At 39.2% G+C, this 26402-nt stretch overlaps 2 protein-coding genes across 24 annotated transcripts; one reads left to right on the top strand and one right to left on the bottom strand.

The window, feature by feature from the left end:
* Nucleotides 1–207: 207 nt before the first annotated feature.
* On the top strand, nucleotides 208–4401 carry LOC110912433 (L-ascorbate oxidase homolog). 3 transcript variants are annotated; one of them, XM_022157136.2, is made up of 8 exons: nucleotides 365–500; nucleotides 794–896; nucleotides 1092–1258; nucleotides 1367–1476; nucleotides 2384–2654; nucleotides 2960–3402; nucleotides 3504–3869; nucleotides 3960–4401. In XM_022157136.2, the coding sequence occupies exons 3-8, from the start codon at nucleotides 1115–1117 to the stop codon at nucleotides 4240–4242; spliced, it is 1617 nt and encodes a 538-aa protein (XP_022012828.1). In that variant the 5' UTR covers nucleotides 365–500; nucleotides 794–896; nucleotides 1092–1114; the 3' UTR covers nucleotides 4243–4401. The 3 variants fall into 3 exon arrangements, with proteins under 3 accessions (XP_022012827.1, XP_022012828.1, XP_022012829.1); XM_022157137.2 differs by having other exon boundaries at nucleotides 366–500; nucleotides 817–896; XM_022157135.2 differs by lacking the exon at nucleotides 794–896 and having other exon boundaries at nucleotides 208–500.
* Nucleotides 4402–5499: 1098 nt separating this feature from the next.
* On the bottom strand, nucleotides 5500–13370 carry LOC110912431 (snRNA-activating protein complex subunit). 21 transcript variants are annotated; one of them, XM_035984233.1, is made up of 13 exons: nucleotides 13169–13364; nucleotides 12799–12948; nucleotides 8977–9016; nucleotides 8718–8907; nucleotides 8425–8480; nucleotides 7931–8038; nucleotides 7668–7854; nucleotides 7503–7594; nucleotides 7345–7432; nucleotides 7149–7253; nucleotides 6473–6598; nucleotides 6128–6388; nucleotides 5500–6063 (listed from the first exon to the last, which is right to left on the bottom strand). In XM_035984233.1, exons 4-13 carry the CDS (start codon nucleotides 8847–8849, stop codon nucleotides 5782–5784), a joined length of 1437 nt encoding a protein of 478 aa, XP_035840126.1. In that variant the 5' UTR covers nucleotides 8850–8907; nucleotides 8977–9016; nucleotides 12799–12948; nucleotides 13169–13364; the 3' UTR covers nucleotides 5500–5781. The 21 variants fall into 21 exon arrangements, with proteins under 21 accessions (XP_035840126.1, XP_022012811.1, XP_035840127.1 ...); XM_022157119.2 differs by having other exon boundaries at nucleotides 7919–8038; nucleotides 13169–13362; XM_035984234.1 differs by having other exon boundaries at nucleotides 7149–7250; nucleotides 13169–13362.
* Between the last annotated feature and the right edge of the window lie 13032 nt (nucleotides 13371–26402).

Here is a 26402-nt window from a genome sequence, read left to right as displayed (position 1 = left end):
AAATATAGTTTAGTTAAAGTCCTATTGTTTATGTGTAACATAAACTTTTACATTTTTTAGTGAAACTAATATATGTAACATTATAGTAGCAAGAATAAAAGGGGTACTATTGTATAAATCAAAACAAAGAGAGATACATTTTGAAAAAAAAAAAAAAAAAAAAACCCTCATGGGATTAATATACTAAACACAATCTAAACAACTTCCATTCATGATTACAGTTAAGCACAGACAAAGACAAGAATCCCCTGTTTAATCATGAAACAAAATCAATAATAACTCAAAACCGCGTGAAATCAGTCGAATTTGGACAGCTCACACCTCTCTTTTTAGGGTTTACCCTCTTCAATATCTTCCCCATTAAAGTAACCCCTGCAAGTTGCCACTGAAAATATGCGCCATCATTTTATCTATTTATAGACACACTTTACAGATAGATTCAATAGAGACAATTCACATTGTGTTCTGTCCATTGAAAATTGATCAAATTCTCTCAATTGGTATGTACCCATTTCATCTTTATATATATTATTACAAGATTTTGTATAATGTAGGTTGCTCTGTTTTTGTTCATTTGGTGTTGGGATCTATGTTTTCTTGAAATTTTGTTTCTGGATTGTGGTTTTGTTTTCTTGATGGAAGAAATGGTTTGGGATGAATTTTAGGGTTTTTGTTTTTATGTGAAGCAGAGCACTCTGTTTTTGTCAACATATTGTGTTTTTTGTATTGTTATTTAACATGTGTTTTGCAAATGTGGTTTACATGTTAATGAGTAAAGTTGAGTAATTTGTAGGGTATTTGTATATGGTTCAAAAGACAATTTGTAGGGTATTTGCCGGGGATGGCGGCGCAGTTTGTTGCTCATCTTACCTGCTATCCTTATGTAATTTGCCCAGGTGATTGGAATGAAACAATTATTTAGTTAAAAAAAAAAAAGACAATGTGCTTGTTAGTTGTTACCTTTTTGTGTTCTTATAATAGTTAACTGTAATTTGGTTATAAAAAATGTATTTTTCTTTTCAAGATTTGCAAGATTGATGATACCCACATTGCAGAAACAGTTTTAATGAATAAAGCTTGAACCTTTGCAGGGATTTAGTTCAAATTTAGTGAAATGGAGAAGAAAATCTTGCCAATTTTGATGATTTTTATTTTGGGTGCATTGAGTTTCTCTGTGGTGAAAGCAGAGGACCCTTATAAGTTTTATACTTGGACTGTTACCTATGGAAGTGCTTCTCCTCTTGGTGTTCCTCAACAGGTTCTTGATTATTAAATCTTTTAATTGTGTTTCATGGTTGTGATTTTTGGTTTTAGTTTAGTGGAATTTGAAGTTGGTTTTGTTAACTGGGTGATCGGCTTTTTGCAGGTGATCTTAATCAATGGTCAGTTTCCTGGTCCTAGGCTTGATGTGGTCACAAATGACAATATTATCCTCAACCTCATCAATAAACTTGACCAGCCCTTCCTCTTGACATGGTGAGTCGTCTGGTCGATTCAACTCGACTATTAAATGTGAAGTAGTATAGTAACATAATGGATTTAGTACATTGTTTGCTTATGTGCATATTTTTTTTTTTTTGGATAAAGGGTTTATGTGGATATTAGATTTTAGTTTATGAAGTCAACCCTCTACATTGAGGGTGCTAAAAAAAAGTAGGAAAATCACTAGAATAGCCATGTTGAGTGTTGACTAAATACATTATTAAAGTAGCCATAGATATTTTTTTTTAAGTTTATCAGCGTTAGTGTCACAAAATCTTATAATAAAAGGATCCCGGTCAATACTAAGGCATGTGTATGTTTTTTGCGCCGATTAGACATTGGCACAAAAGTACTACCCCTTTTGTGCCTGTTAGACTTATCATCATCATCATCATCATCATACTCAGTAAGTCCCACCAATAGCAAAGGTAAGGTAGGGTCTGAGGAGGGTAAGATGTAGACAGCCTTACCTCTACTCCGTAGGAATAGAGAGGCTGCTTCCAGTGAGACCCCTGCTCAATAACATATTGACATGTGTCATAATTTAATTGCCGCATAACTTAGCCACTTGGTGCAAATCTTGTAAAGTTTTGTGCCTTCTAACGCAAATCTTATCATTGAAATTTGCGTAAGAGATCGATTATTTTAAAAAGAAAAGGTCGATGGCTATTTTGGTAAATACATTTGGTTAAATGTTTATTCTCGCAATTTTCCCAATAATAACCAGTGTTTGATCTTTTATTCTAGATGTACTTGTAACCAATATCTTTGTCAAATTCAATATTGTTAACATTTCATGTGGAAGGTTTTGATCTTGTCATCATTTTTGTAATTCATGTGTAACTTTTGAGTTTAAAGTAATGCAAGTTTAACCTGATATTCGTGAATGTCGCGTTTCTAGGAACGGGATTAAACAACGAAAGAACTCCTGGCAAGACGGGGTTTTGGGCACAAACTGCCCGATTCCTCCAAACTCCAACTTTACATACAAATTCCAACCAAAAGATCAAATTGGAGGTTACACGTACTTCCCATCAACCGCAATGCATAAGGCTGCTGGTGGTTTTGGAGCTATTAATGTATATGCCAGACCCCGTATCCCCGTCCCATATGCAACTCCTGCAGCCGATTTTAGTTTACTTATCGGTGACTGGTACAAGTCCAACCATAAGGTGAGAATCATGTTAAAAGTCAGAGTCAAATTAAATCTCCGAGTCTTCATATAATACTTTGAAGTCATTGTTTTTAGATTTTTAGCTCAAAAGTTGGTAAATGTTTTTGTTTTGCTGAATGTTGTTGAGGTTTTGAATATTCGTTTGCAAGTCTTATTGATTTTAAGGATAAAAACCAATAGTTTTGACTCTTGAAAGTCAAACATGATTAAAATTTTGAGATCTTTGTCAGTGTCTTAATCTGAATGATTTCATCCTTGATTGTATGCATTTTTAACGATAAAAACGCCTTTTATTGTTTCCAGGGCTTGCAGCAGTATCTCGATTCGGGAAAATCACTTACTTTCCCAGACGGTATTCTTGTAAATGGACAAACGGGAAACACCTTCACTGGCGATCAAGGTAAAACATACATGTTCAGAGTGTCAAACGTGGGTTTGTTGACATCCTTCAACTTTAGGATTCAGGGACACAAAATGAAGTTAGTCGAGTGTGAAGGGTCGAATGTGGTTCAGAACTTATACGATTCACTAGACGTGCATGTTGGTCAATCGGTTTCTGTCCTTGTTACGCTGGATCAAGCTCCAAAAGACTATTACATTGTTGCATCGACACGGTTTACACCAAAAATCCTTACATCCGTTTCGGTATTACACTACACCGGTTCCCAAACACCAGTCTCCGTCCCGATCCCTGCTGGCCCGACAGACCAAGTTGACTGGTCTATGCAACAAGCCAGAACATTCAGGTATAACAGTATAAACATATTGGGCTGGGCGTCAGGCCCGTACTAGCTTTAAAACTTGAGTTGTGAGCTTGTGATTGATTATTTCTTTTTCTTGTTTTTAGATGGAACTTGACATCAAATGCAGCAAGGCCCAACCCGCAAGGCTCATTCCATTACGGAACGATCACACCCACAAAGACAATGGTATTGAGTAACTCGGCAAACGTAATTAACGGGAAGAAGCGGTACACGGTGAACGGGGTGTCGTACATTAACGCAGACACTCCATTGAAGTTGGCCGATTATTTTAACATCCCCGGTGTTTATTCCACAAACACCATTCAAGCCTCTCCAAACGGTGCTGCCCCACGTCTGGCTACATCCGTTATGGAAGCCTCGCTTCATGACTTCCTTGAAATCGTTTTCCAAAACAACGAGGACACCGTTCAGTCTTGGCATCTTGACGGCTATGATTTCTGGCCCGTCGGGTAAGTTTGCATAGATAGAATCACTAATAGATAAACCGTTGACATTGTGATTTACGAAATTCTAAATTTTGGTCATGGAAACAAATGTAGGTTTGGATCGGGGCAATGGTCCGAAGCAAGTAGAAAGAGCTACAATTTGGTCGATGCTCTTACAAGACACACGGTGCAGGTGTACCCGAAGTCGTGGAGTGTGATTTACGTGTCGTTGGACAACCAAGGCATGTGGAACCTAAGGTCTGCGATGTGGGAACGACAATACCTCGGTCAACAGTTCTACCTTAGAGTTTATAATCCCGTTAAAAGTCTTGCAAATGAATATGACATTCCTTCCAATGTTCTTCTTTGTGGTAGAGCCGCAGGGCGACACATATAAAGAATATCGTCATTGACTTCCTTGAAGGTCATCCATCCATCTCGAAGGGTCGACAACTCTACCTTAGAGTTTCATCTTTCATTTTTTTTAAATATGTACACCAATATTAGAAGAACTTCTTTTTTGAAGCCTAATTATTAGTTATTATTCTTTTTATCATTTATTTATTTTATTATTATATAAATAAATAAACCATGAATTGCTGAAAATAGGTTACATTCTCTCGATTTCCTTATTTAAGTGCACATTTAACACATCTTGTTATGCATGTAGAGCATCGCATTGAGATCTTTATAGACAAAACTGATATCATCAATGACAAACAAGTCATTTATGGTGAGATTTTATTTGATAAAAATAGTTTTATTATTTTTACAAATTTATCTACTTTCTTTACTTACACTTACAAAACATAGAAATTGTTTATAAACTTCTAATATTAAAAACATTTTTTTAAGGTTTATAAAAATATATTTTAGTACTTTTATCTAATTTATTAAAGAGAATTTCATACATCTCCCTAGAACTTTGAGTACATGGCACTAGAGATGAGCACGGTACCCGTTCGGTACCGAAAAACAAGAAAAGTGGGTACCGGTACCGAATACACCGGTTTGGTACCGGTGTTTTACCTGTAAATACCGGTACCGGTACCTAAAAACGGGGAAAGTGAGTACCGGAACCGAATATACTCGGTACGGTTCGGTACCGATACCCGGTACCAAATGCTTATGTGGCACTTAATATGTAACAACTGAGCTCATTTTCAGCTTGTTAAGATAAATAAGCCAAGTCGAGTTGCCTCATTTGACTTCATATCCCCTCCTAGCTTATCTTCTGGAGAACGCAAGCGCGTTTATCTAATCTCATTTGTTAGCAAAGTAATAGTAAGACTTTCTTGTGACATTACTCGTAGTTGGTAATCGCATGTGTATGAATGTAAAGTCATACGGTTTCACAATTATTTCATAAACAACATTATATATAAATATGCACATCAAGGCATCGTTAACTATTGTGCGGAGCCTAAAGCGAAATGAAATTCCAAAGCATTTTTTTCAAATGGCCAACAGAAGTGATTTCCCAGTTGAATGAACTGAGAACTGAGCTTCTGAGAAGTAATTTCCGATTGAAGATGAAACTGGGTGCTTCATTGTTTTGATTCATCAATTCGGTTCACCCAGGAACGCATCCACTGTCCACAAGAAACCGAGTCCCAATTGGCTGGTTATGAGGCAGCCCGCCTAACAGTTCACGCGACCAATGTTATGTGTTTACAGATATCACAACAACGATAATATATACAAATAATTATGTTGATCTACTGTTTCTCACGATGTGTGTGTGTTTTGTGTATGAAATGAGCCCGTCCAGTTGAAATAAATGATCTTATAACAGATATTTAAACACCGCATAGAAAAAACCTTAAGTTTTTACAAAATTTGGCAAGCCACCCAAGCATCATTCTCTACAAGCTCATCCTCTTCATCATCATCATGATCCTCTTGTTCCAAAATGAATCTTCCATCCTCTTAAAAACTAATCATGAATATAATCGAAAACCTTGAATTCATCGTATATGAGTTTATTGTCCGAATAATGAAGCATGTAATAACAAATGCCACAGAAATAGCAAGGATTCTCCGGAGCCCATTTGTCATCCACCGTCACCTTTACCGCTTTAAAAATCTTACAGCACGAGCACTTCTGGAAACGCAGTTTCGACTGGAACACAATTAAGGGATAAGCAGCTCGATTCTGTACATCCTCTGAATGAACTAATCTCATGTCTCTAATCACCATTATATGCTTGCAATCACCCTACGTCAACAACAAGATATCAAATTAGCTGCTGATGTACAAAACGTAATAATAAGAGCTTTACCTGATGACAGTAAAGATACCCTGCCCCAAGTCGAAAACTCAAGTCACAAAAACGCGTGGTCTGCATCGGACGGGCTCTAAGTTGCGGTAATTTCGGTCCGCTTCCACTGCCTAATAACTTTTTCTGTTTCTGCTGCAGTTCACCGGATAAAATACATTCCCACTTTTCCAGTGCGGTTTCTTTCGATTCTGTAAGCCATTTAAGTATGGGTTTACTGTAGTCTGTAGCATCGGCTTCCCTCAAATCATTGTAAAATATATCCTGCACAAACATAAGTTTGATACACAGGTTAGAAACTAAAAGAAAACAATATCTGAACAGCACAGCAAAGATCTAGCAAATTACTTCGATAAGAAAATATCCAGACGGATCGTGCTTTTTCGATAGCTTCATGATTTCGTCGGTCAAACAATATAATTTGTCTCGTAGTGCAGTTAATAATTGCTGTCCGAGAACCAAGATTTCTTGAGTCTACAAAAAAGCCCAGAAGAAAATGAGCTACTAGATGAGTTATTAAAATTATATTTTTGAGTAAAATGCCATTTTCGTCCCTGATGTTTGGCCACTTTTGCGAGTTTCGTCCAAAGGTTTGTTTTTCTGCATCTGGATCCAAAAGGTTTGAAATCTTTGACATTTTCATCCAACTCGTTAACTCCATCCATTTTCTCCGTCTAATGAGGAGCATTTCCATCTTTTAAGACTTTTTTTATTAAAATAAAAAACGCTATAAGAAATATCCACCTCTGTTGACTTTCTCCCCACCGAAACCCTTTAATTATCCCATAAATATGTCTAAAAAGACGAAAATACCCCCGACTTAACGTTAAAAAATGGATGGAGTTAACAAGTTGGATGAAAATGGCAAGATTTCAAACCTTTAGGATCTAGATGCTGAAAAACAAACCTTTGGACGAAAGTCGCAAAAGTAGCCAAACCTCAAGGACGAAAATGGCAATTTACTCTTGTATTTTTTTAACAAAACATATAAAGATGAAATGTTGGGTTCTAAAAAAAGGTTTACCTTAACCCGTACTGAATGTCGGTTAATATAATAAACTTCTATGCAAAGAAGAATATCACTACTGTGTAGTGGTATGTGTTCACCAGTACTTGATGATTTCACCTGCTAAGCGGGATAAAACATGTTACATTATAAAAAGATGGTAATAACAATATAATCGTATAATATATAAGTTGTAACATGAAAGAAAACTAACCTGGGTTGAAGAATTTGTAAAATTAAAGGATGACATCTGTTCCTTCTTCTCTGAAGAAGTCATACATGAAACGGGCCCAGACGCACCACTGGATCAAATCAACGTATAGAAGATTACGAACTCTTTTTAGCACAAAGTGTGAGAACACAAACACGTACCTAAAAGAATGCAATCTTGCGGTTTTTTTATCTTCTTCTTGTTTTTGTTTAATTTCAGCTACTTTCTCCACCTCTACCATATAATCTTCTTCCTGAAAATGCATAACAAATAACGTGACTAAGATGCTGTGAAAAATGAAAGAATAAAGTAAACACGAGCCTTACTGCGTCAGCTGTATCCTTCTGTGTCACTCTTTTGCTCTTCTTAGTAACATTGCGATTCAACTTCCCGTTATTGCGGGTACTCCTAGATCTCTTTGGAAGACTGTTTGACAGTACATAATCCTCGTCTGTTCCTGATTTTACCAAACATGCAACATCGGCATCAACGGTGCTGCTAGAATTTGTTGCCCTAAAAGAGAATAAAACAATTAACTCGATATCTTTCAATATTACAAAATTACTAAGGTAGTTACCCTTCAGAGCACTCTTCTAAAGATAGTGAAGAATCTCTTGTGAAGTTACCACCATTGAGTGTTGCTTGAAATGCTTTTTCTACCAGCTCCTCCTCGCTGAGGATTTTAAGTTCATCAACCCTGTAGAAGGCGTCACAATAAATGCGTGGAGAATTAAATATTGTTAATTACAACTTAGACGTACGGATACTTGTATAATACTTCAAATTACTACAAAGGGGCAATAGTAGTTAAGAACCAATTATCTATAAGTTAATCACAAACATCTCAAAAAATAAGGGACGGGTATGAAAAATTTAGAAGAAAAGTACCCTAAAGTCTTGCACATTCAACAAGTTTATATGTTACTGTAATAATATAACCCTTAACATTTACTAAAGAGCGTGTGCTCTTTTTGTTAATATGCTCCTTTGACATAAGAGATATTGGTAAACAAAAGCTATAAATGCTGCTAAAGAAACCGAACATAGGATATACTCAAAATTAAGTGAATCGATGTGACTTACGAAATTTCATGATGACGTTCTTCAGTCAAATCCAAGCACAACTCCTTTCTGAGATCCTGCATTGGACCAATAAAGATTGTCAAAAAAAACAAACAAGATTCAAAAGAAAATTTGTATGTGGAATTACAATTTCTGACAAATGAAATGAAAGCACTTCAAAATGTCATATTTATAGTAGTTTTACATAGATATCGATCACACGGAAATAACAAAAGATACACAACAAAGTTAGTGTTCCAAGATGATGATTATGATCTAAAACTAAAATCACCAAGATGGATAGTGTTTGTTACCTTGAGTTCATCTTCAACACATGACCGGAATTCAGAAACGCTAGTGAGTGGACCAACCATGTCCGGGACGTATACCGGACCGCCACAAGGAATTGAAACATAGACATCTTCAAAAGCAGAAGAATCCTCCATTGCTTTCCTATACACAAAGATATTTCAAACACCAGCTTCGAGAAACACACTGTCCAAACTGTCAGTAATTAAGCAATAAGTCACTAACTATAACAAGTAGTTAAACATGTATGAACAAACCCTTTACCTAGTTTATCCCAAATTGAAGAGCCTCGAATCATTTGCATCTGTTTAAAAATAATGGGTAAAAGCTGTGTAACTTAGGTTAAAGGGGTGTATTTGATTATTATTTGCATTGAAATAAACCACAATCGTACAACCATATGAATATGCATGATTCATATAAGCAACAAAAGCATGCTTATCTTATACGTATGTTCCATTATCAAGTTTAAGATCATATAATATGAAATAAGAAGCTATTTTACAGCCCTTATCACAACCATGGAGGAAACCCTAACCCCATCTACATAAAAAATCAATAATTTTTCAGTGATTGGATTTCTACAATCCCACTGTCAGAATTTTCAGGTCTGGTTCGTGTCAGATCCCTAAACTTCAAGTTTCTAACAAGAATAGCAAAAATTAACTAAAATCACTAGAGTTTCAAGTTTCACTAAAGTTTCAATAACCAAAATCCCTCTAATCAATAACTAGAATTCTATAATCACTATATTTCAACCAAAATCACTAAAATCAATTATTGTAAGTCTATAATCAGTATATTTAGCCAATATCACTAAAATCAATAACTATAAGTCTATAATCACTAAATTTCAACTAAAATCAATAACTACAATCAAGTTTCAAAATTTAATCAGGTCCAGTGGCGGATCCAAGATTTTTTTCCAGTGGGTTCACTGTTTTTAGATGCTCAAATTTCATAGAACTGAACATAAAATCTTCCGGTTCGGTTCAACGGTTAGGATCGGGTAAGGTTCATGATTCATCAAATAATAAAAATACAATACAATACTAAAAAAAACACCGTCATTAGAAATTAAAAAACACATAGTATAAATATGATGGTCTTTACGAAATTAAAGAAACAACCTATAGTTGTTCCCTACGAGTTCTCAACTTTTGAAATCGTTGCATTACATCTTCGACCAAAACTTGTTGGAAGAACTCTTTTTCAACTTCACTAAAACAAAACTAATCTCATTTTTATAAATAGCGATACACTAGAATATTTAAAAAAAAAATTATATGTGTATTATATCAAAATACCCTGGTGTATATATGCTATTTTACATTTATATTCAACAAAAAACTAAAAATCCAGCTATCTATAGCTACATTTAATTGCTATTTATATTAAAAAAAATGTCGCTATTCTCACTATCCATCGCTACAACCCTAATAGCGACACTAGACATATACGCTACGTAGCGCGCTATAGCGATCGCTATTGACTAGAAGTGGCAAAATGGATGGGTTGGATTGGATTGGTTGTTGGGTCAGGATGGGTTTGGGTTAGAATGGGTTTGGGTCAAGATGGGTAAAAGAAAGAAGGTTAGGATGGGTTTGGGTTCGAATGAGTTTGGGTCAGGATGGGTTGAGAATAAATCAATAATAAGAAAAAATGAAAAAAAATAAAAAAATAAAAAAAAAAGGAAAAAATAAAAAAAAACGAATTTTTTTAAAAAAAAGTATGCTGTCTTCTTGCTTGCTGTCTTTCAAGTGTTCTGTACCGCAAAATAGACGTCTAGAACGTGTACATATAACCAGCAACGTTCCGTACCGCAAAATAGAAAGTGACCAAAGCAAATGTCCACCTGTTCATCACAAGCAACATCATACAGCCACTTTTTAGGCTTTGTGTGAATAATGAAACATAAAGGGCTCAGAAGTTAAAATCACTTACTAGGTGTAAAAGAAAAGAGAGTTAGCTCCATAAACAATCAGATTAGCAATTAGAAATGCCAGCATTACACCAAATGGAACCAATTTGTAAACAAGCAGCCAGGCAGGATGGAATGATTGCAAACAGGTCCTCCAAGTTTCATCCTCATACAAAATCCCGACGGGGGCATTTTGGACTTGTAAACAAGACGCTGCTACGTTTATTATCTCAGTAGCTTGGCCGTGGAGCTGCATGATCTCATTTAGGGGTGCTCGCGGTCTAGTTCAGCTAGTTTTGGGAAAATACAAACCGAACTGGCTGGTTTTCAAGGTTTGACGGTTCAGTATTGCCAGTTTTGCGGTTTTAGACAAGAAAATTATTCAAAAACAAAGCATAAATTATTAAATATACATAATTTTATATTCCTAAAAAAAATTAAAGAACAAATGTCTAACGGCTGGTTCCAAGTTTCAACCGTAAACCGAACCGTGAACTGGACTGTACTTATTTCATACCATCCAAACCAGCCTTTTTTCATATTTTGATGTTCGGTCGGTTTTGGCGGTTTATGAACACCGCTAGTCTCATTTGACCCACCTAACAGATCTTCACCAATAAAGGAGGTAATTTGTCATAGTATATGCTTTAATCAAACCTTATGGCATCTAACTGTGGTGAATTGAATAGGTAATTTGTCATAGTATTCTTGGCTTTATACTTTGGAGAAGGGCAAACTTGATCGATCTCGAAAGCAATGAAGCCATTGGATCATTCTACATTGAATCATTCTACATGTTTACCACACTCTTAATCAAATAAATACATATTAATACATAATTATGATAAATTAAATTAGGGAAAAAGGAATGGCTTCAAAACCTTACCCAATAACTGAATTAACAGTAAAAACTATAACAAAATTCAGACTGGAAGATCAACTCAATAGCACATAGCCACATAACAAATTTGAAAAGAAAAAAAATCGCTTAAAGAAAAGCAAGAATCAAGAACAGAATATGCAGAATCCACAAAATTCTCAACAAAAACTCCACGAATAATTCAAAATCTTTGATACCCATTTAACAAAACACAATTTTAGAAACCCCAAATCGTTAATTACAGAAACAAGCGGTTGAAATCAAAAGGGTACCTTAAAATCACGATAATCTTGATGAAATCAGTAATGGAAGCAGACCAAGATGAGAAATTGATGAGATCAGAGAATGCCAGCTGGAAATTCGAGTGAGATTTAAGGAGAAAAAGGGTTCGAACCCTAACTGAAGTAGCGAGACAGAAACCCTAACTGTGCGTTACCCATCCTGACCTGCTCAGTGATAAAGTCTTACCCATCCTGACCCGATATTTTTAATGTACTTCGGCCTATCTAGACCTACTAACAATTTACTTATGGCCCAAGATAACCCAAACTGTTATTTTAAATGCCCATCTTGACCAAAAATTTAGTTAATGGGTTTATTTTGCCACCAGTATTGACAATTATGTTTGAGATGTCTTCACATAAATATAAACTATAGCATGAGTCTAATAACAGTAATTTGTGGTGCCAAACCAGGTGAACCAAGGCTCTTTTAAACTTAATATTAATGGCATTAAGTTATATTTCATTCAACGTGTGATTCACTGATTCCAACCTTATTGCAAACAATCCTAACCTATGTCATATAACTTTAGGATATTCCTCATGGAACCATGACAGTATGACTTAATCGGCTTTTTGATTTTATACTAGAGGTACCTAAGAAAGTAGCACTATAGCAAGACAAAATTCAGGCTTTGTCTTTCCTATGGGTGAAGAACCGGGCGAAGCGAATTAGCATAAATTGGCAAAGTTGGGTGAATTTTAACATCAGTGAGTAGGTTGGTGTGAGTATAGTTTTTTGGCGATGTTTTTTGGGTGATAATATGTAATGTTTCGGTCTAGTGTCTTACTCGTCCTAAACATTTTGGTGATGAATGATATGTTGTTTGCTGTTCAAAAACAAAAAATGATAACCATTTAGTTTTGACTCCCTTAGTATGCCTAATTCAAAATTAGGTCCATTAAAACTTAGTCCCAGGCCCCCATCTCTATAGCAATTTCATCAGGGTTCATTAACAGATAGAATCAAACTAATTCTATAATTCAAATATATAACAATTTACCTCCCAAGAAATTGGAGTGATCAAGAAATCGGCAACTAAAATGAAGAATAGAAGGTGGGGGCGGTGCTGCAGCGGTGGTCTGTGGTCGTGTCGACTGACTGACGAGTGGCTGCAAAGCAGCGTCGATATGTTACCCGTGATGAAAAAACCCTAATTTGTTTTTTAAAAAGAAAAATACTTTAGTACCCTAACCACCGGAACCCTTTCATTTCACTCGAAATTTTATTATTAGATTCATTCTAAATCCATGTATGTAGTAGGTTAGCCCCTAAACAAGTTTCATTCAACATCAAGTTTCACATGAACAAATTTTATCAACATTTTTTTTTTATTTTTGAGGTTGAACAATAAACAATAAAAAGAAACTAACTTTTCTGGAATCCTGGTCCGAATAGTCGACGGATTCTGCCGGAGACGGAGTGCCGGTGGCGACGTCGGCGGTGGTGGCGGCGGCGGCGGCGGCGGCGGTCTGGTGCGTTTCTGCCTTTTTGGTCTCTGCAGTCTGCACTGATCAACGGGGTTGGGGGTTTGGGAATTTTGGGTCAAGGGGCCAAGGGGGTTACAAACGACCTGTTTACATAGGTTTACCAGTAAACTCCATTTTGTTCACTTTTGTCACTTTGAGAAAAATGCCTGGATAGTTCATGTGGTTTCGCCTTTTTTCATCTATAGTCCCCAACTTTCTAAAACTACCTGAATAGTCCCCAAGTTTTCATTTTTTGTTCTCGGATAGTCCCTGGGTCTAACTTCAGTTACTTTTCTCTGTTAAAATGATGTGAAATGACAAAATTACCCTTACCTTAAAAGGCCAAACCATAGGGACTATTCGGGCATCTTCTTCATTTTTATTTATAAAACCCCCCACCACACTTCATCTTCAACCTCCACCCACCATCACCCTCCTCCACCCTCCACCATCGCCGCCGACATCATCTTCTCTCTAGTTATGTTGATGCTGCTGCTACTGTTGTTTCATTTGAAAAGGCTATGACGATGTGCACATTTCGTTTTTTTAATCCCATTCCGGTTCAGGTATGCATATGCATATGTATTCCATTAATTTGGTCAAAATGGAGTGTGAATGATACGACGACGTGTCGTTGATGAAAGACGCATCTTAACATATACACTCCCTCTACTCGTTTCTTGATTTCTCTTCTTTCAATCCCTTGCTCTCAACTCTCAATCAATCGATAATATTCTCATCACTTGGATTCAAGATCAGATTTTCCATCTGGGTTTCAATCAAGATTGATTCTTGCGCATTCAGAAATCCAAAAAACTGTTGATTTGAAATCATTTGATTACAAATTAATAATCTTTAATTAATCTGGGGTTTTGAAGATAGAAACAGAGATAAAATTATTCAATTCATGGGTTGTTTTTCTTGTTTTGATTCGAGCGTAGAAGAAAAAAAGATTCCTCAAAAAGTTGGGGCTGATCAACCTCAAGTCCACTCACCTGCTTCTTCCAACATCTCCATATTACCTTCTGGTATGTATGTATGTGTGTTTGTTTAATAATTAAGTTTATAATTTGAAGTATGAATGGATATTGGATAGATAGATAGATATACAATATTGGTTGTTTGATCTGATCTATGTTGACGATGGAAATTATATTAAGCAAAATCGGAATTTACATATCGGATCCGTATCGGCCTGTGATTGCAGCCATGGCGGATTTTGACAACAAATTCTGATGATAACATATATGGGTGGAGGTTGAAGATAAAGTGTGGTGGTGGGGTTTTATAAATAGAAATGAAGAAGATGCCCGGATAGTCCCTGTGGTTTGGCCTTTTAAGATAAGGGTATTTTTGTCATTTCACATCATTTTAACAGAGAAAAGTAACTGAACTTAGACCCAGGGACTATCCGGGAATAAAAAATGAAAACTTGGGGACTATTCAGGTAGTTTTAGAAAGTTGGGGACTATAGGTGAAAAAAGGCGAAACCACAGGGACTATCCGGGCATTTTTCTCTGTCACTTTATTTCAAAACTTAAACCTTTTGAATCTTAGGTGGTGTTTGTTTTTTATTAGAAGTATTTCACAACCTCTTATGTCTGCACCATGCAGACCACGCGCAGACGTTTGAGTCTGCAGCGTGTTTGTTTTTTGGAAGAGCTTTCACTAAAAAAACATCTTCTAGAGGTCTTCCCCGTGCGCAGATGTAGTCTTGCCTCTTCAAAACTCTTCAAGCTCCACTTCTCCACTTCTCAACCTGCACATCTTCAAACCTCATAACCCTAGCCCCATCTCCACTTCTCCAGCCGAGACCTCACCTCCTTCGCTTCCCCCTCCACCTCCGCCACACCTCTGCCTCCCCTCCGTTACACCCTCTCCAAACCCTAGCATACTTCTCCTAGCCACACCTCACCTCCTCCGGCACCACCACATCTCCGCCACCACCTCCACTTACTCCGCCTCCGACACCACCTCCGCATCTGATCTGTTGCGTCATCGACCTGCTGCCTCCGACCTGCTGCCTCCCCCTCTGACCTACTGCCTCCACCTCCGACCAGGTATATTAATTTTTGTTAATGGTTTGTTTTTTTTATGTTAAATGCTTGAAAAAAAAAGCTGTTATTTGCTCAGATATCTTGGGCTTTTTTCAAGATTTGTGATCTGTAAGTTCAAATTCAAGATACCCATTTGTTTGTTGTGCAAAAATTATGATTGTTCTTTTAATTGTTTAGATTTTGTTTAAGCATTGTTCTTTTTTGTTGGTTCAATTCTCATTTATTGTTTAATGTTAGTTCAGAATTGTTATTTTGGTTAATGTTAGTGCATAAGTTAATTGTTGGTGTTTATATTCTGATTTCGTTTATGATTATGTTATTTTTTTGTGTTTGTTATGGAATATAGATGTTCATCTTGATGAATTGTTTGAATAAAGATTTTGTTTGTTTGATTACAATCGTTGTTCATGTTGATAGATTGTTTGATCAGAGTTGTTGTGTTTGTTATGGATTAATCAGTTTATTTATATTTTTGTTTATTTCAGTTTGCAGAAGTAAAAACAAACAGTCTTCTCTTTGCAAACTGCAGAGGTTTGGTCCAGCTCTTCTGCTACAGATGTTTGCAGATGTGGTCCGCAGACTACAGACGTTTTACCTTCGAAAAAACAAACAGCACCTTAGTCTCTATGGTTTCAGTTTTATTGTCATTTTAGTCCAAAGGTGAAATTAGCTCATATTTGTGTAATAAAATCCTGATATTTTATCCTTTTTCTTAAGGACAAAATGCTCATTAAAATTTTTATTATAACACATTATTAATTAAAATAATAAAAGTTATCAATATAACACCCTAATCCATACAGCTCTCACAAAATCAAAATCCAAAAATTACAAAGATTAAAACTTTAATCCAACCCACAACAATTTTCACACCAAACAAACCCTAATTTTGAACCAAATGTAATACCCGAATCAGATTCACTCTCCGAAGAAGAAGACGAACAAGAGCCCCAACTTTTAGGGTTCCAAACTGACGAAAGAAGTTTACTAGCACCACCGACAACAAATTTGGCGAGAAAAACAAATGCATTAAGCAAATTAGGGTTTTCAGGTTGCAGAGGCGTAGTGAGGCGATCATATGGAGTGTTTCTTGCAACAATTGGTCATTGTTTCAAGATTTTCCCACCAGATTTGCCGCCGCCGCCTTATACAACGGCCTGATGACCGGAGTCCATGGTGGAAAATGGGTTTGTTGGTGAAGAACAAGAAGAAGGAAGAATGGTAATGGCGTTGGTAGTTATTGTGGAAGTTGATGAAATAATAATGTGTTATAATAAAAATTATAATGACCATTTTACCCCTGAGGAAAATGACAAAATACCAGGATTTTATTAGATAAATATGAGCTAATTTCAATTTTGGACAAAAATGACAATAAAACTAAAACCGCAGGGACCCAGATTCAAATGGTTTGAGTTTTGGACTAAAGTGACCAAACCTCAGGGACTAAAATGGAGTTTACTCTAGGTTTAATTAATTTTTAGAGTAAATTACTGTTTTGACCATGTTTGTCACACCCCAACCGATGGCGGAATCATCGGGGCATGGCACTGAGCGAAACAGATTGTCCAGAAGTTTCCACAACAACTATTAATACAAATTCAGTTTAAAGTGATACATCCCATACCGTATCCCGAATAAATAACAAGTTATTACAGATAACATCCAAACAATTAATCCTGTTCCGACAACTCAGATTCAAATATAAATACAGCAATTGTTTATCTGCTTCTAGACCCCTATTCTGTTGACTTTCTGGCTGTATTGCCAGACGACAAGATCTACAGACAACTATGCCCCAGACGCTTGTTCTTGGCAGACAACTATTGGTTGGGGGCTTCTAGAAACTTATTCTAGCTTCACTTCCCTAGCAAGCAAATATCCTAAACACCTGTCACATACGTTAAAATAAAGTCAATACATAAAATGTAAAGGTGAGCATATAAGTTTGATAATAGCATATAGAGTTTGGATAGTTACGCATAACCAGCACGTACACAGAGGGAAATGATGCATGTTAATTATCGACATGGACCTATCGATACCAACGACTGCGGGTTGACTGTCCGAGACAGTTCGCATTACATGATTACCACCGTAATCCATGCAAGTAATTGTCCTTAACAACCCCCGTGTGAACGGGTGCTGAGTCCAAACTATAGTACTACGTTGCTAAGGCAGGTAGACAGCATTCCACGTGTAAACATAACAACAAGAATACATTTAGTCACGTAATACATGCAATCGGTTAGCGTCCAAATAGTTTGAATAGTGTGTTCGATTGTGATTTTGATAGGTAACGTATGTAACACCCAAAAGTGCTAAAGCAAAAAGGGTTCGAGTATACTCACAGTGATTGGTTATGGATTGAAGGGAGCGCTGAGAGTAGGGTTAGCCTGAATAGTTCGATGACGCAACAATGAGTAACGCGGAAATGCAAACAAGTGTAAATGGATCGAATAGCCTGGATGAATATGTTAAGATTCTTACAAACCTTAGTTTGTTTATGTGGGAATCGGTCAGATCTAAGCTATTCATTGTTGAATGAGGCCAAAGCATGATGTTCTTCAAGAGCACCATGATGACATCACCCAAGAACACTTAGATCTTGGTGATTTCACGGTTAGAAATCAAGTTTTGAAAGATAGAAAGGTGTAGAATCATGTAATGATAAAAAACGTACAAGAATTAGAGTGAAAACTTACCGGAGTTGAGAGAAATCTGAGAAAAGGTGAAGAACAAGGCTGGTTCGGTCAGAGCTTTCAAAAAATAGTAAGGGTGACAATGACAGGGTTGTTTATAGGCTCCAAAAGAGGAAAGTGTCAGCCGATCGGCCAGGAGTTCCGATCGAATGGTCTGCTCGATCGGCTAGGAACATGCTAGCCGATCGGCTGGCCTGTTCGATCAGGATGCCTCATGTTCGATCCGCGACCCCCTTTTGAGTATTTCACGACGATTTTCGATGTTTCGGCTTCGATGGACGATGATACGAATACGATAGTGTTCCTAGTCAAATTACTTTCGGTCCCAACTACTATATCTAACATACAATCTTCTATAAGTCACGTTTCGATGTCGGTTTCGATTGAGTTCGATTGCCTTTCGAGTTTCGATTGATTCGCTTGAGTACCACACCAAACATAAAGTAAACACGCACAAGTAACACATAAGGCACACACACACGTATATCCATACCAAAATTCGCATAATTCGAGTCTCGAGTTCGATTGATGAATCGATTAACTTGATTATTGATTGATTAACTTTATCGCATTGTTACTTCCTACTATTCACAGTCGTAAATCGGTCGCATTGATTAATCATTCGATTACTTCGATTCTTTCTGATTACAGCACTTACTTTACAGAATACAACTAAACATAAAATCGACTAGTTACAGTCAAGAAGTCAAAGTTGACTTGGACTTTGACTTTGATATTCGAAAACACGGGGTGTTACAGCCTCCCCTTGTTTAGGGAATTTCGTCCCGAAATTAGGCTCGAAGCTGCACATCACCGTGAGTCATTTTACCAATTTGATGCTTCAGATCTATTTAAACAACTGCGGGTACTTGGCCTTCATGTCGCTTTCGAGTTCCCAAGTGAACTCCGTGCCTCGTTTACCTTCCCATCGGACTTTCACGATAGGGATGCGCGAGCGCCTGAGTTGCTTGGTTTGGCGACCCATGATTTCGACTGGCTTTTCCACGAAGTGTAAGGTTTCGTTGACCTGAAGATCGTCGAGTGGTACGATTAGATCATGATTAGCAAGGCATTTTCGGAGGTTAGACACATGGAAAGTCGGGTGGACGTTACTGAGTTCCTCCGGTAGTTCGAGTCTGTAGGCGACTTTTCCGATCCTTTCCAGAATCCTAAAAGGTCCAACAATATCGAGGCGCTAGTTTCCCTTTCTTGCTGAATCTGACTACACCCTTCCAAGGAGACACCTTTAGGAGTACGTAGTCACCAACGTCAAATTCAAGGGGCTTGCGTCTTCTATCTGCGTAACTTTTCTGTCTGTTCCGAGCTTTCACCAAGTTGTCTCGAATCTGGTGGATTTTGTCAGTCGTTTCTTGTAGAATCTCGGGACCGGTTAGTTGCGAGTGACCGATCTCGTGCCACACAATAGGCGATCGACATCTTCTACCATATAAAGCCTCGAAAGGTGCCATTTGAATGCTGGCATGATAGCTGTTATTGTACGAGAATTCCACCAATGGCAGGTGTTTGTTCCAACTACCACCAAAATCTATGACACACGCTCGGAGCATGTCTTTAAGAGTACAGATCGTTCTTTCAGTCTGTCCGTCGGTTTGAGGATGGAATGCAATACTTAGATTAAGCGACATACCAAGGGCCGCTTGAAACGTTTCCCACAACCGAGAAGTAAACCGAGCATCACGGTCAGAGATGATGTCGCGAGGCATACCATGATTACAAATGATCTCGTCGGTGTAGATTTGGGCTGGTCGTTCCACCTTGTAGTCTTCTCGTATTGGCACAAAGTGGGCTGATTTGGTTAGACGATCAACTATAACCCAAATACTGTCGTGACCTGATGGCGTGGGTGGGAGTTTCATTATGAAATCTATAGCTATACTCTCTCACTTCCATATAGGTATCGGCGGTTGTTCGAGTAAGCCAGAAGGTCTTTGATGTTCGGCCTTGACTCTTGCGCAAGTTAAGCAACTTCCAACGTAAAGAGCGATATCACGTTTCATACCTGGCCACCAGTACTTATAACGAAGATCCTGGTACATCTTGCCAGCACCGGGATGAATGGAGTATCGAGATTTGTGGGCTTCATTCATGATAATCTTTCGCAAATCGGTCCGTTTAGGGATCCAAATTCGCTCCAGATAGTAGAATATCCCATCAGCTTTGCTTACTAACTGAGCTCCATCGTGATAGATTCTCTCTCTCTTCAATGTACGCTCGTTAAAGCAAGCATGTTGAGCTTCGCGAATAAGAGCTTCGAGGTTATGCTGGGCTTGAATGTTTCGGATACTGAGCACGTAACTCTTTCTGCTGAGCGCGTCGGCAACTACATTCGCTTTGCCTGGGTGATAACGAATCTCACAGTCGTAATCGTTGAGGAGTTCCACCCATCGGCGTTGACGCATATTAAGTTCCCTTTGATTGAAGATATGTTGTAAACTCCTGTGATCAGTGTAGATTGTACACTTAGTGCCATACAGGTAGTGTCGCCAAATCTTTAATGCAAAGAAAACCGCGCCTAGCTCGAGGTCATGGGTTGTATAGTTCTTCTCGTGGATCTTGAGCTGTCGAGATGCGTAAGCTATAACCTTGTCTCGCTGCATGAGGACACAACCAAGACCAAGGTTGGAAGCATCACAGTAGACAATGAAATCGTTGCATCTGTCGGGCAGCGTAAGAATCGGAGCGTTGCACAGCATATGCTTGAGGGTTTGAAAGGCAGATTCTTGTGCGGTTCCCCACACAAAAGGCTTGTCTTTCTGAGTGAGAGCGGTAAGCGGCACAACGATTTTGGAGAATCCTTCAATATATCGTCGGTAATAGCCCGCTAGTCCGAGAAAAGAACGAACTTCAGACGGGTTCTTAGGCGTAATCCAACTTTTGACGGCTTCAATCTTCGCGGGATCGACGTGTATTCCCTGACTATTCACAATGTGACCCAGAAACTGAACCTCCTTTAACCAGAATTCACACTTGGAGAACTTGGCGTAGAGTTGGTTCCCCTGAAGTAACTCGAGAACGAAACGTAGATGCTGCGCGTGTTCGGCCTTCGATTTGGAATAGATCAAGACATCGTCAATGAACACGATGACGAAACGGTCTAAGAAAGGCTTACACACGCGATTCATCAGATCCATAAAAACCGCGGGTGCGTTAGTTAAACCAAAAGGCATAACAACGAATTCGTAGTGGCCATATCGGGTTCGAAAAGCGGTTTTGGGGATGTCTTCCTCTTGAATCCGCAACTGATGATAGCCTGAACGCAGATCGATCTTCGAGAAACATTGGCACCTTGCAGCTGGTCAATTAAGTCGTCGATTCGGGGCAAGGGGTATCGGTTCTTAATGGTTAGCTTATTCAATTCCCTATAATTGATGCACATCCGGAACGACCCGTCCTTTTTGACGAAAAGGACTGGCGCGCCCCAAGGAGAGGTGCTTGGACGAATAAAGCCTTTTTCGAGCAATTCCCGGAGTTGGTTCGAGAGTTCCCGCATTTCGGATGGAGCGAGTCGATACGGAGCTTTGGCAACGGGGTTAGCTCCAGGAATGAGGTCAATACGAAAGTCGATATCACGACTTGGCGGTAATCCGGGGAGATCGTCAGGGAACACCTGAGGAAACTCACGGACCACTGAAACATCTTTGACTTTAGCTTTCTTTTTCTTTTCCTTCTCCGCTACTACAATGTTGGCTAAGAAGGCTCGGTATTCCTTGCGGAGATACTTGCTGGATTGAATACACGACATAAACTTGAGACCCTTTGACGCTGTTTCACCGTATACACATAGAAGATCACCATTTGCGAGTGAGAATCGAATCATCTTTTCAAAGCACACAACTTCAGCATGGTTTTCGCGAAGAAAGTCCATGCCTACTATGATGTCGAAACTTCCGAGCTGCATCGGAATAAGGTCAATTGGGAAGATGTGATTGTTGAGCTCTAGAGTACAATCACGAAGAACAGAGTTAACTGCGGCAGTTCTTCCAGTAGCGACTTTGACTTCGAATGACGAGGACAGATAAGAGCGCTTACGACTAAGGAGCTTCTCGAATTCAAACGACACAAAGCAGTTATCGGCTCCAGTATCAAACAAACATGATGCATAAATACCATTCACAAGGAACGTACCATTAACCACGTTGTTATCTGCCTGAGCCTGACGGGCATTGATGTTGAAGGTTCGAGCATGGGCTGCTTGCGGCTGTTGCCGGGGCTGCTGCTGTTGCTGTTGGGGCTCTTGCTTAACCACCCTGTTTGGGCACCTGTTTGCAAAGTGGTTAGGGTCACCACATGCAAAGCAGACTCGAGCATTGACTGCAGGTGCTTGAGCTGTTTGTTGGCCTTGAGGAGCGGGGAGTAGAGCTTGATTGACAGTAGCTTGAACCAGGGCTTAACGGGGACCATAGCGACAATTCGCAGTGAAATGACCGTAAAGGTTGCAGTGAGCGCAAAAACGACAAGCTAGACCCACTGGATGATGATACAAGCATGTCGGGCAGAGCGGGTGAGGGCCTGTGTATGCACGCTTCGCTGGCGGTGCATTGATCACTGGAGCTGAGCGGTGGTGCTGTTGCTGCTGAGCTGGTACAGCTTGTAGAGGAGCAGCAGTTGTTGCGGCAGCACAACTCTTGTTGCTGGAGTTGTTGTTGTTGTTCTTCTTCCTTCTTCTTGAAGACTTGGAGGATTGAGCAGATGAGTCGGTGGTGGCTTGGTGCAGAGACTTGGTTTGCTTATCCCAAAAACCAGACTTCACTCGCTTGTCATTGATCTCAGCGGCGAGTAGGTAAGTCTCTTCAATCGTTGCTGGCTTGGCGGCGTGAACAAAGTCGGCTACACAGTCGGGCAGGGCTCGAATGTACTTCTTGATGTTTGATCTGGGATCTTTACCTGATCGGGACAGATGATGCTGAGCTGTTTAAAGCGAGCAGTCAGGGCAGCGTTGTCTCCACCCTTCTGCTTAATGCTCCAAAACTCGTCCTCCAGCTTTTGGCATTCATGGGGAGGACAGAATTCGTCCATCATAATGGCCTTCAGCTCTTTCCATGTCAGCTCGTAAGCTGCATCATTTCCGCGCTTGTTTCATTCGGCCGTCCACCAGTCTAGAGCACGGGACTGGAAGACGCCAGTAGCATTGAGTGTGCGGAGATTCTCAGGACAGCCGCTTTGGCGCAGGGTGACTTCGATGGAATCAAACCATTGAAACATAGCGGTAGGGCCATCTTCTCCGGTGAATTCCTTTGGCCCGCATGCCTTGAACTGTTTGAAGCTGAAAACAGTCTTGGCAGCATCTTTGGGAGCTTCAGTTCTCGACTCCTCAGATGATTTGCTGACGTTTTCGTAAACATCGCTCACGGCTTTAGCTACTTGTTTGGCGATGATAGCAGCAAGACGTCTGTCTCTCTTTTCTTGGCGAGTAAGTGGGGTTCGGTGTCCGGATGACGACATGGTCTGCAATAGACATCGTCGTAGGTCTCAGACACCTCAAAATCGAATCTCACCTCACACGTCTACTACTTACTAAAGCTTAGGAACACGTCGAAACACGTATCACATAAACACATAAGCATATAACCACAGGTACACGTAAACACAGAGGCACATAAGCAATCAGGACATAGAAACACACAACACAGAAGCACATAAAGCACATAGACATTCAATCACAGATGCAGTCAGAATATAGAAACCTATCATTCAAAGCTCGCGAGTCGTTCGGACGTAGTGATCGCGTATAGCATACTGGATAGCATCGTAGAATATAGCCTACCTTAGTCATAACATAGCATAACACCGTCTAGATCGTAATTGGGTATCGAAGTGAGATAGAATAGCAATGCGAGTCGTGTGAGTTGATTGAAATGGTAGCAAAATCGAATAATATCGAAAATATAAGCACGTAAACAGGTAAAGCACACAGAAACACATAAAATCAACGAGTCAAAATATCAAAAATCGGAAATTGGATCGTCTGCGGCTACTAGACATCGACTACCCAAAGCGATTCGACTATTCACATTAGACTTGTCGTCACTTTCGACTTTAAGGGCCGTGTTTCTGCCTCGATTCTCGGGCATTCCACACGCATCCTTTAGGTCGTACTTGTGAGTTCAGGTCGTTGGAGTCCGTCGAAGCGTTGGTGAGATACAATGAAGTTCAGAACAAATTGTCAAGGTTAGGATTTCACCCCTGACTTAACGACCTTTGTTCCTGATCTTTAATAAAATAGAGGAGATTATTCATCAAAATAGGGATTCCACTCCTGATTTGGTATAATTCTCCTCGTAGGTTATCGAAAATATCAGAATGAGCATGAGTAAATGGATGAAATCATCATAAGTCAGACAATTTAGTCGGGAGTTTACGGTTTTCACGCCTATTCCTGACCAAATTGCTTAACTTTCATTGAAAATTCGAGTGCGGTGGTAGCGAAGGATTGTAGGATAAAGCACATAAACTTGGTCTGATGGTTCCTAACTATAGTCTAGGTCTATATGACAGCAACCCGGACTAGGTCGTGTCTTACCTAATTCCCTATAGTTATGGCTCTGATACCAATCTGTCACACCCTAACCGATGGCGGAATCATCGGGGCATGGCACTGAGCGAAACAGATTGTCCAGAAGTTTCCACAACAACTATTAATACAAATTCAGTTTAAAGTGATACGTCCCATACCGTATCCCGAATAAATAACAAGTTATTACAGATAACATCCAAACAATTAATCCTGTTCCGACAACTCAGATTCAAATATAAATACAGCAATTGTTTATCTGCTTCTAGACCCCTATTCTGTTGACTTTCTGGCTGTATTGCCAGAGGACAAGATCTACAGACAACTATGCCCCAGACGCTTGTTCTTGGCAGACAACTATTGGTTGGGGGCTTCTAGAAACTTATTCTAGCTTCACTTCCCTAGCAAGCAAATATCCTAAACACCTGTCACATACGTTAAAATAAAGTCAATACATAAAATGTAAAGGTGAGCATACAAGTTTGATAATAGCATATAGAGTTCGGATAGTTACGCATAACCAGCACGTAACAGAGGGAAATGATGCATGTTAATTATCGACATGGACCTATCGATACCAACGACTGTGGGTTGACTGTCCGAGACAGTTCGCAATACATGATTACCACCGTAATCCATGCAAGTAATTGTCCTTAACAACCCCCGTGTGAACGGGTGCTGAGTCCAAACTATAGTACTACGTTGCTAAGGCAGGTAGCCAGCATTCCACGTGTAAACATAACAACAAGCATACATTTAGTCACGTAATACATGCAATAGGTTAGCGTCCAAATAGTTTGAATAGTGTGTTCGATTGTGATTTTGATAGGTAACGTATGTAACACCCAAAAGTGCTAAAGCACAAAAGGTTCGAGTATACTCACAGTGATTGGTTATGGATTGAAGGGAGCGCTGAGAGTAGGGTTAGCCTGAATAGTTCGATGACGCAACAATGAGTAACGCGGAAATGCAAACAAGTGTAAATGGATCGAATAGCCTGGTCGATCGAACAGCAGGTTCGATCGAACGGGCTGTTCGTTCGGCTTGAAAGTCCGTTTGAACAGTCCTTTTCGATCGGCCGGTAGGCTCGATCGGCTGGTCCATTCGAGTGGATTGTTTCTTCCTTAGATGTGTTTGTGTATGATGGTTTGAACCTTTGAAGTTTTTGTTGTAGCATTTGAGAACACTGAAGTTTTCTTACCTTTCAGGTCGATCGATCGAACGGTCTGTTCGATCGGCTGACTTAACCGATCGGTTAGGAACTTCAGCAGTAGTTCTCAGCAGGATGTCACTCAATCGAACAGCCTGTTCGATCGGCTGGCATTCCATACTACGAACGAGTTGCAAAATCGATTAAGTGTTGAAGCATAGTATCTCATGATCCGAAGAGTAATGTTTACCAATCGAGTGACGTATTCGATCGAACATCACTTCGTCAATAGCATACTTCATGAAATTTTGAAAAGTGAACCATGTGCTAGCCGATCGGCTGGCCCGGCCGATCGGCTGGTATGTTCGATCGACTGGGCTGTTTGTTCAAACAGCCTAGCCGTTCGGCCAACAGTTCTGACCTAGTCGGCCTTTCGTCTAACACTTGGCTGTTTGGTTATTTGTCATGATTTTAAGGTGTTTCGACAGCGAGTTAAACCATTATAACGTGGGTCCTTACTTGCTTCACCGGTTCGGACAGGAATCACCCAAGTCCGGCTGGTGAACTGTTCGGAACGGTAGTTTGATGTTTACCCCGAAATCGGTGAACCATGTAGATAGTAACCGAATCTTGAACCTTTTAACTGTTAGAATGATTAGTTAGTTGGTTCGAGCTCCGTTTCTATCGGTTTTAAGGT

This window comes from Helianthus annuus, chromosome 15, assembly GCF_002127325.2.
Source record: "Helianthus annuus cultivar XRQ/B chromosome 15, HanXRQr2.0-SUNRISE, whole genome shotgun sequence".
NCBI classification, from domain to species: Eukaryota; Viridiplantae; Streptophyta; class Magnoliopsida; order Asterales; family Asteraceae; genus Helianthus; species Helianthus annuus.
The sequence above is the reverse complement of the archived record's forward strand: the minus strand, read 5'-3'. Positions and strand labels throughout refer to the sequence as shown.

What these genes read in the sequence shown, in the direction of transcription:
- LOC110912433 (XM_022157135.2), top strand. Translation starts at nt 1,115, where the DNA reads ATGGAGAAGAAAATCTTGCCAATTTTGATGATTTTTATTTTGGGTGCA. An exon ending in GGTACAAGTCCAACCATAAG is followed by an intron (nt 2,655 to 2,959) that starts GTGAGAATCATG and finishes TATTGTTTCCAG; the next exon opens with GGCTTGCAGCAGTATCTCGA. An exon ending in CAACAAGCCAGAACATTCAG is followed by an intron (nt 3,403 to 3,503) that starts GTATAACAGTAT and finishes TCTTGTTTTTAG; the next exon opens with ATGGAACTTGACATCAAATG.
- LOC110912431 (XM_022157133.2), bottom strand. Translation starts at nt 8,849, where the DNA reads ATGGAGGATTCTTCTGCTTTTGAAGATGTCTATGTTTCAATTCCTTGT. An exon ending in GACATTCAGTACGGGTTAAG is followed by an intron (nt 6,599 to 7,148) that starts GTAAACCTTTTT and finishes GCTTTTTTGTAG; the next exon opens with ACTCAAGAAATCTTGGTTCT. An exon ending in CTGGATATTTTCTTATCGAA is followed by an intron (nt 6,389 to 6,472) that starts GTAATTTGCTAG and finishes ATGTTTGTGCAG; the next exon opens with GATATATTTTACAATGATTT.